Raw genomic sequence first — 12,672 nt, forward strand, 5'->3', positions numbered from 1 at the left:
AATATATCTATAAATTTATAACCTCATCAAATTATTCTATTATCATTATATCACTGCTTATAATAATTATTTTTTCAATAACTTAATATTATAATTTTTTCCTAAAAAAGTTAATCGAAACATCGTTTCATTTAAAAGGAAAAAAATCAAAAGAATATGTACATTTATTTATTAAGAGAGAGAAAAAAGAATAAGATAGAGATAGTATTTTCCTATGTCATCCAACCCTAAACTCGAGACAATCTTCACCTCACTTTTTTCAGGTGTACAAATTTTGGCCGCCCCTATCCAAGTCACTTTCTTTCTCTCTCTTTCGTTCTCTCTCTTCAATCAATTCCTTTTCGAATCTGAGTTAAGTTGGGTGTCGTTTCTCAATTCACACTCACACTCAAAAACGCTCAAACCCAAATTTCATTGAATTGAATTCGGAAGATGGGGAAGTACATGAAGAAATCAAGAGCTGGTGGTGGTGACGTTAAAGTGATGGAGGTTTCTTCCCCCGTCGGCGTTCGAACCAGAGCCAAAACCCTCGCTCTCCGCACTTCCGATGACTCCTCCTCCTTCCAATACCTCCAGCTCCGCAGCCGCCGCCTCCTCAAGGTCATCCCCACACCACCGCCGCCGCCACCTAAGAAGTCCTACTTTTGCGGTGCGTCTCTCGACTCCAGGTTAATTGATGAAGCGGAGGCTTCTTTTGGGGAAAACACTTTGGAGGTTGAAGTAAGAGACAGGTATTTCTATGATTCAAAATTGTCTTCTTTTTTTTTTTTTAATATTTCAACCTATTTGAGTATATAATGCTTTTTTGCATTTTGGATTTTTTTGTTATTTTTTTCTTTTAAAAAAAATTTGGGCTGATTGTTTCACCCTATTTACTGTTTTTTAGGTGATTTTTCGATTATGTGTCTGTATGACACTTTTTGGTTGGTATAGCTTGAAAATTACTAGGTTTTTCTTTTTCTTGGTATTTTCAGTTTAAATTAACGAGTAAGAAGGGGAAAATAGAATTTCTAGAGATTAATTGATTTTTTCTTCTTCTTCTTTTTAAAAAAAAAAATATGAACTTGCATGTAATAGGTATTACCTCGATTTTAAATATCTTTTTAAGTGTATTTTCAGGGAAGTGAAGAGTGGAGAGGGTTTCAGAAGAATTGTTCTTGTAAACATGTAATTTTTTTTATTCTGAAAAGTCACGACTTCTGGTGCTGATGAATTTTCGGTCCCTGAATTTATTTATTTATTTTAATTTTTTATTTTCTGACGAATATGATTTTATACTCTTCCAAACATGAGTGCTGAGGTAAGGAAAGGACTGTTGTTACTAAAGGGTTGGGTTATATTTGTAAACTGTGACTTGTCATAGGTTCTAAACCTTTTTAACGCTCCCCTCTAAATAGTGTTATTTATTACAACCTGTATTTTTCTGGGATTTTAATATTTGGCGTATAAGTCTTTAATAATTGCGGCACCGCTAGAACTTTTTTGTTATTAAATATTATTTTCTGCAATTGTTGCTTTACATTAAAATACACAGTCTAACAAAACCAGTGGTGCATTGATGTAGTAGTGATTTTTGAGGTGCAACTATATTGTTGAGTAAGTTTTGAATAAAATCTCCATGGAATGGAACCATCCAAATGGCAAATGAATTCTCTAAATTGATAAAATTGAATGTACTTGTCGATATTTATTATCTCTGCAGATCTAATTGTGATTTAACAATCTGCGTGCAGTTATATTTTGAGTCCATTTATTAATTTTAATTATGTTTCCCACAAGATTTTTTATGAACTCAAACCGACTAGTTTTAAATGATTCTATTGCGAGTCCATCATGTTTTTATTTTTAACCTTGATTGTCATTTGATTATTTGTCTTGAGTAATATAAGGAGCAGTAACTCTCATGCCTTGTATGATGTACATGGGTCCTAGTTGCAGAGTTGAGATGTATGTGTTTATGGGATTACTTTTGGGTTTGCAATGGTTGAGAAAGATTTTGGATGTCTCTTGCTTTGTATTTTAAAGTGCTTGAGCCCACCGAGTCAGAGGTTGTCCATTGAAATGCCACCTACTTTTTTCAATAGCAAGTTGTCTCTTGTTCTATGCTGAAGAGATTTTGTGGGAAATAACGTCTGTTTTTTTTTTTTAAGTTCAAATAACATGTTATGCTGTCAGCAGTTAAGTTAGCCTGCACCTGTTGCAGAAACTTTTTGGTTGATTTTTATGTTACTAGCCAATACTTATATTCATATATGACTGTCATTTTTTTTTTTTGGTTAGATTCTTTTCTGCCGAGAATATATTGATTACAATTTGGTTGTGAAACAGGAGCACCAGGGAAAGCACACCTTGTAGTTTAATAAGGGATTCAAATGCCGTTGACACCCCTGGTTCCACCACTAGAAAAAGGACTTCTACTTTCACAAACCAAATAATCCATGAAAACATACAAAGAAATATTCCAACAGCTTTTGAGATGGAGGAGTTCTTTGCTCATATAGAGCAGCAGCAACGAACAATGTTTATGGACAAGTATGCTCCCTTTATCCCATTATCGTAAGCAAATTTCATGATGCCCGCTTTAATCCCTAGCAAATAAAAAAGTTATTCGTGGTTCTTAAAAAATTCAAAATGGATCTATTTAGTCGAAATCGTGGTCCTTCGCAAATTCAAAAAAGACTCACATTAGTCTCTCAAAAGGACTAAAATTGGTCCACTTTGAATTTCTTAAGGATCACGAATAGTCTTTTTATTTGCTAGAGACTAAAGCGAGTATCGTCAAAATTGCTGAGCATCAAAAAGAGTATTTACTCTTTTATTTATTTATTTTTTCAATTTAACTTTCTGTTGATTTTTTCTTTTTTTCTTCCATTTATTAATGTACATATTTAATTTGTCTATCTGTATTTCGCAGGTACAATTTCGACATTGTCAATGATGTACCTCTTCCTGGACGGTACGAATGGGTCCAAGTACATAATCACTAGTCTAAGCCAGCCTTAGTGATATGGGGTTCCATGTCTTATCAATTGAGTTCAAGAAAAGATCTATTTAGGACTTGCAAATGTAACAACTAGCAGCGTTAACTAACCAATTTAGATTGCTTGAAGCTCTTTTTCAACAAGTATAGGGTTAGGAGCATAGATTTCTAAAATATGGGATAGTTTAGTGTGGGGGAGGATATCTAATTGCTAGGTCAACTTTTCTGTAGTTTCTTTACCTTCTGTCTATACTGTGGGAGGTATGGTTAATTATGTGGAGAATTAATGTAGGGTACTTACCTTTGTTCTCAGCCTCGAAATTTAGCGTTAACATTTTAATAACCATCTTAATGTACCATGCCCCACGAGAGTGCATCAAAAGGCGCAACTTAAAAATGGCCTTCAAACTGAAGGCATCTGAAAACCACGACGAATACCTACACAAGAGTTTAAATTTAAAATATTCCAAATCTAAATCGCATGATTTCTTTATTGCGAAGTTTGGCATTGAATTCAAAGAGGAAAAAGAGAATTTGGCTAACGTTTAAGTCGATTTATTTTGAATGCATATTTTTTTATAACCGATTTTAAGGTCGTAGTGTATGGATTGAAAAATATAGTTAATTACTTACAATTAAAATTTAATTTTAATGCGTTATTTACGTAAAAAAAAGAGTTTAGATTAATCCATTGATCTGTTGTTAAATTCTTTAATTGGACTAATGTTTTAAGTGGTTATTAAAAAACAATCAATTGAACCTTGCGTACTCATTATTAATAATGAGTTTTTTTTTCATTGATATCTAATTTGTTTTAGCGAAGTTACCACATCTATAATACCGGGGATAGAAAAAAATATTCAATTATGTTTTTTTAAAATTAATTATTGATTACTAATTTAAAAATTTAAAGAAATAAAAATTTAAATTTAAATAAACTCTATTACTCATTTATATATAAATATAAAAGAAAGGAGGAGAATGTACTTACCATCAAAAAAGTTTACCACATTTACAAGCAACCTAATCACCGTTGATTTTCGTCAATCTAAAAGTTATAATTTATTGGATTTATTAGAAATTAATAATTAATTAATAAATACGATGCAATTACGAGTATTCTAGCACTTCTCAGTTACGTGTTATTCTAGCACTTCTCAATTATGTGTTATTAATTTTTTATTTTAATAAGGAAACAAATTAGAAGTAAACAATACTCTTTTTAAAAATGAAAGTGAACAACTCAAAAGTTAAATGTATTCCTATTGTTTTTTTAACAATTCAAAGTAAACAATACTCTTTTTGTCTTAGCTTTCTTTCTTTCTTTTTTTCGTAGCTTTATTTCCTTTCTTTGCTTTATTCTTTTTCTTGACTAAATTTTTTCAACTGAAGGCGAACGAGAGCTCTCTTCAAAGTAAAAGCTTCCCCCTATGTATAGGTCATCTCTTAGGAATCCTTTTTACCATAAACCTTCGAAATCTCTTATTCCTCTGCTTCGGAGACTTATATAACTTGAAGGATAACAGCTTTTGGCGATCACCCCCGTAAAAAAAAATATTCTCTAAAAGTTTACCTTCCATTTCCTTTGTCATTATTGCTTTCTTTTATGAAGTTACATTTAAATTATGCATGTCAAGATAAAACCTTATGCTATAGAACAATAAAAATATAAGCATCATCACATTAACATGTTATTATGTATTCAATAACTATCTTTAATATATTTTGAAGGGTCATAACATTCAGAGATCACATCCCCCATGAGATGATTCTTTCCCTAAAAGCTCACCTTCTCGTTCTTTTTCTCATTATGCATGTACTTTTGTACAATGGAATGAATATGTATGATTTTAATACTTCTTCTGTTATTGCAGATGAGGAACTTTGCAACAATACATAGAAAGTCAAGATACGAATGCGCATCCTGGTTTTTTTTTTTTTTTAAATATCAAAATCCACATACGGATCTTACTGTAAATATGTTTCTTATAAAATTTCTCATATGTTATCGCTGAGAAGTGGTGAACATATATGACAAAATGTCATATCATTTGCTATTTCTTAAAATATTATGTTGGCACTCTTCAATAACAGACAAGAAACAAAGACCACAAAATATCATTCTCAAATAGTAAAAATGACTAGTAGAAGTAGCCCTTGCATGTATTTTGATCATACTTCTCGATATATAACAAATAATTTTCCATGCAATTTATTATATCCGCATAATATATAAAACTCCATACATTTTCATAATGAATAACTGAGCTAAACTTATTACCTAGCGAAAATTGTTTCAAATAAAACTAGCTTCTATCTAAACCTAAGTCAAGGCAAAGAAGGATTGAGAAGGGATATTATTTTTAATAAAAGTTTGAACTTTTTGAAGAGAAATGATTGTCTTTTTAATGAAAAACGGTCATATCATTCTCCAAAAATCCCCAGCTTAGTGTCTTACTTGGAAATGATTTCCGATTGGAAAAAAAAATGTATACGAGCGTGTGTTCTTAGAGACAACACGGCCTGGAAGCATGAAATCCTCTCTTACTCAAAAACAGGAAACGGCTAAGGCAAAAAAACTGAGCATTAGGTAGTTCTGCATCATCCATCCATTTCCAATCTTTTGAAGGCTAAAATCTAAGACCTTAAAAAAGGATTTTAAGCTCAAAAGTCATTCTCAATCATGGAACTTCAAACAAGAAAACACAGCCATCACAAACATCTCATTATAACATACTACCAAGAGAAAAGAAAAACACTAAACAAACATTTAAAGAACCATGGAGGTTTGAGGTTTACAAAGGGTTAGCTACAGAAAAATTATCATTCCAGCTTTTACTGATATAAATGATTTATTATCTACATCTGATAATTCATTATTAAGCTATCTAACATTCAAATGATCACTGGTTCAAAAAATAATCAATTATTATTTATCATAAATGGATATCTATACCCAATTCAAATTTTGAGTCTCAGACCCAATATAATCTATTATTAATTAGAGAAGATAATCGATTATGGAATTCAAAAACTTTATTAAAAGAATTAGTTTCGTTCAACTGCAAGTTTACTTTATGGAATTTTTTGTGCAAAATGGTACACTGATGTGCGTGCCCATATTATGTACAAATATGACCAATTCTGAAATCCCATTTACTATGAAGAGATTAAAACGGAATGACATGTCCCTCCATAAATAATTTACCAAAAAAACACACGTTCTATCGCGTAATGATATGATACCCTTGCCAAAACTTAAAATAATGCATTTACTTTCAACGATTCGAAAAGGAAAGTATTTCTTTAAACAATTTCATATTCTCAATGTCACATAACACTTAAAAATCGTACAAGCTATGAAATAAAATTTGTAAATAAGCAATTCTCAACAATTATGGTATCTAACATCAATGTCACACAGATTTTGTATATTCATTTGTCTACGATGATAAAAATGATGAGAAGGGACAAATATCAGACACAAAATTAATTTGTCAAATTTAACATTTGTGCCAATGACATTCATGAAGCATGTCCAAACAAAATAAAGGCAAGCTGAGTCATGTGCTAGAGTGATTTAGTTGTAAACGTTTTGATTTTCTGGCATCTCTAAACTTTTCAGTTAAAGAAATTTCTTGCCTCTATAACCAAGAACCACACCTTCAGAGGTTTCTAAAGATCCAGCACCATTTTGTTCTGCATAATTATGTAAAGAATCAAAGAACAAAGTCAATAGGTGCAGATTGACAGTAAATAGTTGAGATTTACTTCAGAACAATATGATAATATCAACCGAAGGAATGTATTTTCAAACTTGAAACGTTATAGTTTCTTCATCACTAAAGAAACTAATAGTCTAATACCTGTTCTATTCATGCTACCAACCATTGTTAAGTGCTTTCATTCTATGAGGGTGACGTAGGCTCTATAAAGTTTCCATGCTTTGCTTCTGCCATTTCAACTTCATACGGGCTGTTATCGGAAGATTTCTCATCCTCCATTGCCATCCGTTTCAGTTTCTCCTGTTGTACAGCGCGTAGCTCATATCTGATCAGCAATGAACGGGAGTCAAATTTCATCGAATCATGCCTTATTTTCCTCTCTTTTTTGTTGATATATGTGTTGAGTGTAATCATTGTGATTGTGTGCACACACAAAATTCAGGGAGGAGATGGGAAAAAGAAAAAAAAATAAAGAAAAATTTTCAAAGCAGCTAATATCTACAAAAATTGGCAAAAACGTCAGAGAATATCAGTTTTAATCATTTTTAAATAGTCATACAACAATTGAAAAGAATTTGGAAAACTTACTCGACAACATGACTCCTGGCAAGCTTAAAGTATATTTTCCAGAATTGCTTTTCCTTCAAATGTCGAGGACATAGTACATATCTCAGTTGAGATATTTCCTGGAATATAACCAAACTAGAATTACTTAGGGTACTAATTGTACGGCTTTTATTTTTCCTTTCACCATCCCACTATGTATTTATAGAATAAAGTCAAGTCACAAAGTTATTAAAAAAGATAGGAAGCAAAAAACATTAAATGCATATGCAGATATGCGATACAAGCCACCATTCATCAAGAAACTATTTTAACTAGAATTTACATAACTCCATATGCCTATAAACAGAGAAATATATCCTATCATAGAACTTCTCTGACGACTGTGCGAAGTATAGTAAGCATACAATTTAGGGCAATAATGATTTATGCCTACAGATTACAGATGAAGATTATCAAGAAATACTGACACCTAATAAAACTTAATGACTTTAGAACATCAATATTGAGCCAGTAACCAAATCACAGATGACTGTTCAATTGGGGATGGTGAATAACACATAAGTTCCTATTGATACTCTTAACAACTCTTTTGTTATGTTACTCTATAGCTCAATTGAATCATATCAAGCACAAAGATAGCCAATTTCCATTTTTGTTTACTTTTTTTAATAGATTATTTCATTAGAATGGAAAGAGTTTAAATTGGGGGCGGTTGCAAAATATTTGAACTCCTATTGACACGCCCAATAACTATGCAAAACTTGTCAAGCAAGATTGTTATTATTGGCTTGGTACAAGGGAGGTGCTCACTTCCACAAAGACTTAGTCTCCTTGTTTTAACTCCAAAGCCATAAATATCGTATATAAAAAAGGTAGCTAACAAAATTTCCCCTATCGTTCCATGTTTGATTATTTGTAAGACTTCAACACATACTAAGTACTAACTTAAATCCACCCTTCACTCAATAAGCAGAGAGGGAGATTGGTAATTCAACAAGATAAGTTAGAAATAAAAACCAAAATATCATAGAAATCAAGTAACCAGTCCATTTCACAAATCAGCCATTCTGAAAAGGTTCATAACCACTGTTCCAGGACAAAAAATGAGGATTGACATACTCATTTAGTAACAAGTAGCTCCTTCCAAAATTCTACTAATTAGGGTTTCAAAAAACCAAGCAATTCTTTGCCTTCTTTCACATATAAGGGGTAAAAATAAGCACAAGAAATTTCAGGATAAGAAAACAGACAAAACAAATCAAACAAGACTGACAAAAATCATAGGTAACAAGAACAGATTAATTTCTCTCTTTTTACTTTTTCTTTTGCATGAATTTGAAAAAAAAAAAAGGAAAAGAAAAAAAATTAAATAACAAAGGATTCATTAAATATAATACCAACTTACTCGTGTCCTCTATAACAGAATTTCCTTTACATAATGAATGATTCATTAAATATAATACCAACATGCTTGCAGCTGCTTAATCAAAATGAGCTCAATTTTACATAGAACCATCTCAATTGACTACAGTATTACAAAACCAAATAACTTCCATAAGCGAAAGAAATTTATTCAACATTTATGGTACTTTTCCATGGTTTTTGTTTCAATATAAAAACTGGATTGTTCATATAAATAAACAAAATTGTGCAGTAGCAATAAAAGGCGAGTGTGATATAGATAGTTTAACCCTTATTTATCAACTTAAGCATTCAATACAATTGGTATTTGGTAATATGAAATAGGAACAGAACTGAGAGCGTTGGCTTTTGCAAAGTACAAATCTAAAAGGAAATAAGAATTTCTTAAGAGAGAAAAGAAGTACAGGAATATGGGATCCTTTGGAAGTAAAAGAAGGCAGGGGGAAAAGGAAAGCAAAATAAGTAAAAATCACACAAAGTTAAAAAGAGCTCTCCAGTCCCTCTGCACATCAGATAAATAGAAACCCCCTTGAAGAGATGAACAGAAACTTACAAAGAAGGAAGTAAACATTTCTTATCCCAAAGAAGACTCACAGATAAAGAATTATAACCTAGCATTTTTGAAATAAACAACTGGGCGGTGTCCTATCATGTTATGCTTTTGGTTGAAAATTGAAATTTAGTCTAACGTCTTGGTCAGCAAATTAGAAATTCAAAATTGTTCATTTTCTACCCAAACTCTGCATTCACCAATCAATATATATTTATAAGGAAAAAAAGAAAAGTTTCATTTCTTAAACTTAAGGTTTTGGGTTGAAGCGGTTCTTTACATGGTATCAGAGCTTTAGTGACCATAAGGTCACGAGTTCGATCCTCACCGCCCTCCACTTTCTAGTGGAATTAAATAAAAAGCACAAAAGAAGATAAACCACAACCCAAAAGCTTAAGCTGTTGGGTGAGACTACATTAATGATTTTTATATATCTCAGCACGCCCCCTCACACGAGAGCCCACTGGGCTTGAAGGGTGGACAATGCACAGGCCCACCTACCTGTGCTAAGAAATTCCACAAGAGAAAGTGGGGGCGGTGAGGATCGAACTCGGGACACGAGGCTCTGATACCATGTAAAGAACCAATTCAACCCAAAAGTTTAAGCCGTTGAGTGAGACTACATTAATGGTTTTTATATATCTCAACACTTGCTTATTCTTTCTTGTTGCTGGTTAAAATAATTTCTACAATAGAAGAATAACAGACTCAAAGGCAGAAATAATAGGAAACCACACAACCGACTATCTCCGCGCACAAGATTGCCTTATTTTCTCCCTCAACTTCTTGGACATGTTATGGGCAACTGATATTCAAAATAACGAGCAGTTGAGCGCTTGAGTCTAAAAGCTCATTTAACTTATCTTCCTAAATCTCATTTTTGTTATATTCACAGTTATCTATTACGAACTAAAAACCACTTTAGGCATGAAGAACTCATTAACTAAGTAAATCTATTAAACCAATTTCTGACAAATGTATTCTACTTCTTTTCTTCATGTACCTTGCTTTATGTGCTTCTTTGTTATCGATGGGCCCTTAGTCACTAAGGTGTACACAAGAAAAGATAAGCAAGGAGCAGGTGATCATTACACACAACTAACAGAGGCTTCTCCAATTGCCAGTATTGTAATTGTTTACCTTGTTTGATTTCAATTTTCTGTCTCCATTGTACTCCGATTTCCAGAAGCATCAATACAATCACAGGTTACTACCATTTCCTTAAATTTCCTTCTCTGATACCTATCAGTTATCCAATACATCATAAGGTTTTTAAATCTCTGGCACAACTATAAGAAATTTTTTTCTTATATCCCGATAAATTGGTTTTAGTACCACATTGTTAACTGTCCATTCATTGGCAAGTAAGAGATAAAATAATCATTAGTTATCATTAACCCAATTTGGAAAAAGATATTAATTTACATTCTAAGGCTCCTACAATCATTTAAAGCCAACATAGACAATATAGGAACGCTATTTAAAAAGTAGAGTTATTTGTACTAAGACTACTAGCTAGTCAAGAGGGTGAACTCTGTGCAATGTAATGCAAGCAGGCTAGAACAACAGACATGATTTTATAGAGTCAATTGAAGGTGTCATCGACATTGCAATACCCGGGATATGGAGGAAGGTAAACTGGTAAAGTCCTCTATTTGTATAAATGAGCATAGCTAGTTTTACAATTTGGTAGTTCAACATCACAAGCAAGAACAATGGCAAGAAACCTTGATATCACCCAAAGGAACAATTGAAAACAGACCTTGACTCTAGAGAGTATGAGGGTTGCATGTTTCTCTTGCCACTGAGAGAGATCAGTTCGAACTTTGTTTGAAGTGGATTGAGCTTCTTCACCATAAGTGGCTTCATCTTCATCTACACCCAAAAAAAAGTTAAAATAAAATAAAAAAATATTAAATACAATCAATAGATGGACAAGAAATAACACTGCATCGTTAATGGATTTTCCTACGAAGAATGCTAAGGGTGTGCATGACAACCTTCTTAGAAACAGGGTTTGACAAGACCAGTTTATTTTTTTTTGTTCTAGAACCGGTTCAATTTATGTGTTGGGAAACAGACAAAAGAATAAAAAAAATTCTGTTTTTTTGTTTCCAGGCACAAAATGAGAAACATTTGTCTCTCTCAATCACTCTACACTACTACCATCATCACCACTACCACCATCCCAACACGACCATTATCACTGTCACCACCGCCGTCATCATACCACCATTGCCCTCGTCACCACCATCACGATGTCACCGCCACTATCACTGCCACCGTCACCACTACCACCACCACCATCACTATCACCATCACCATCACCATCACCATCACCATCACCATCACCATCACCATCACCATCACCATCACCATATGAAAAGAAAAGTGATGATCCAAAATCTTTTATGTTTAATAGGAATAATTTTTTATTCTATTATTTGTTGTATTAGCAAACGCAATTCTCATTCTCAGAATAAAAATAGAACATATTATCATCCACATTTCTCTCTCTCAAAAACTGTTCTAAAACACTGAAATAGATTTCTTTTCAAAAAAGAGTGTTAGGAACAAAATGATTGTCATGCAGACCTTATGACACAGATTTTCTGCTACAAACTCACAAGATTTTAAAAGTTTCAACAGCTCCTAAATTTTGCTTTTCATTAGAACAGTTCCAACCAACCCATTATTACTTGGCATAGAAAATTAAAGAAATTCATATCATATGGGTTTCTGGGTAAAGAAAGACAACCAAAATTATGAAAACTGGTAATCAAAAGATGGGACCCATAAACCCCATTATTTCTTTCCATTTTCTTCAATTTGGGAAAAAAAAGAGGCAGAAAATTCAGAACAAAACAAAAAATAATAAAGGAAGAACCTTGGAGAGGGAAATTCTTAAACGTGTCAACGGTGAAGGACTTCACGTGGTTTATGAGTTCCTCAGTAATCCCATATATGCGTTCTTCTTCTTCTTCTTCTTTTCGTCCTTTGGAATTCGATTGTGTTTGGGTATTTGGGCTTTTGCTATTTCTTGAACTCCTCGAAAAGCTATGTCTAAGCCAATCCATGATTCGCGTAGCTTTCTTCTACAGCGGCCACTACCTCGGTAAGAAGAAATGTTACACTTAACATAGGAAGAAGGTACAAAGCTTAGTTTATCAACTTAACATTCATAATTAATTTCATCTTCTTATGCTGGACTCAGCCCTCTTTATTTATTAATGTCGTTGTAATTTTCACAATATTAAGGTACAAATTAACATCTATATTTGACTATTCGTAATAAGCTAACTCTAGATTAATACAGGCTGGGCCATAAAATTTTGTAGGTCAACTTAACCAATTTACTCCTCTTCTTTTTTTTTTGTCCTTTTTTTTGGTGAGAGGTAATATTATTGCACTTTAATTTATTATTCTTT

General features: G+C 32.7%; 2 protein-coding genes across 2 annotated transcripts; one reads left to right on the forward strand and one right to left on the reverse strand.

Moving 5' to 3' along the window:
* Positions 1-240: 240 nt before the first annotated feature.
* Positions 241-3,320, forward strand: LOC133310858 (cyclin-dependent kinase inhibitor 4-like). Its single transcript, XM_061511861.1, has 3 exons — positions 241-731; positions 2,329-2,532; positions 2,915-3,320. The coding sequence occupies exons 1-3, from the start codon at positions 433-435 to the stop codon at positions 2,985-2,987; spliced, it is 576 nt and encodes a 191-aa protein (XP_061367845.1). The 5' UTR covers positions 241-432; the 3' UTR covers positions 2,988-3,320.
* Positions 3,321-6,335: 3,015 nt separating this feature from the next.
* LOC133310861 (uncharacterized) lies at positions 6,336-12,434 on the reverse strand. Its single transcript, XM_061511868.1, has 5 exons — positions 12,132-12,434; positions 11,007-11,119; positions 7,294-7,391; positions 6,847-7,030; positions 6,336-6,679 (listed from the first exon to the last, which is right to left on the reverse strand). Exons 1-4 carry the CDS (start codon positions 12,319-12,321, stop codon positions 6,889-6,891), a joined length of 543 nt encoding a protein of 180 aa, XP_061367852.1. The 5' UTR covers positions 12,322-12,434; the 3' UTR covers positions 6,336-6,679; positions 6,847-6,888.
* Positions 12,435-12,672: the final 238 nt, after the last annotated feature.

The sequence above is a fragment of the Gastrolobium bilobum genome, unplaced genomic scaffold, assembly GCF_033153095.1.
Source record: "Gastrolobium bilobum isolate Gb01-03AN ecotype WA unplaced genomic scaffold, APGP_CSIRO_Gbil_v1 utg1262, whole genome shotgun sequence".
In the NCBI taxonomy this organism is placed as follows: Eukaryota; Viridiplantae; Streptophyta; class Magnoliopsida; order Fabales; family Fabaceae; genus Gastrolobium; species Gastrolobium bilobum.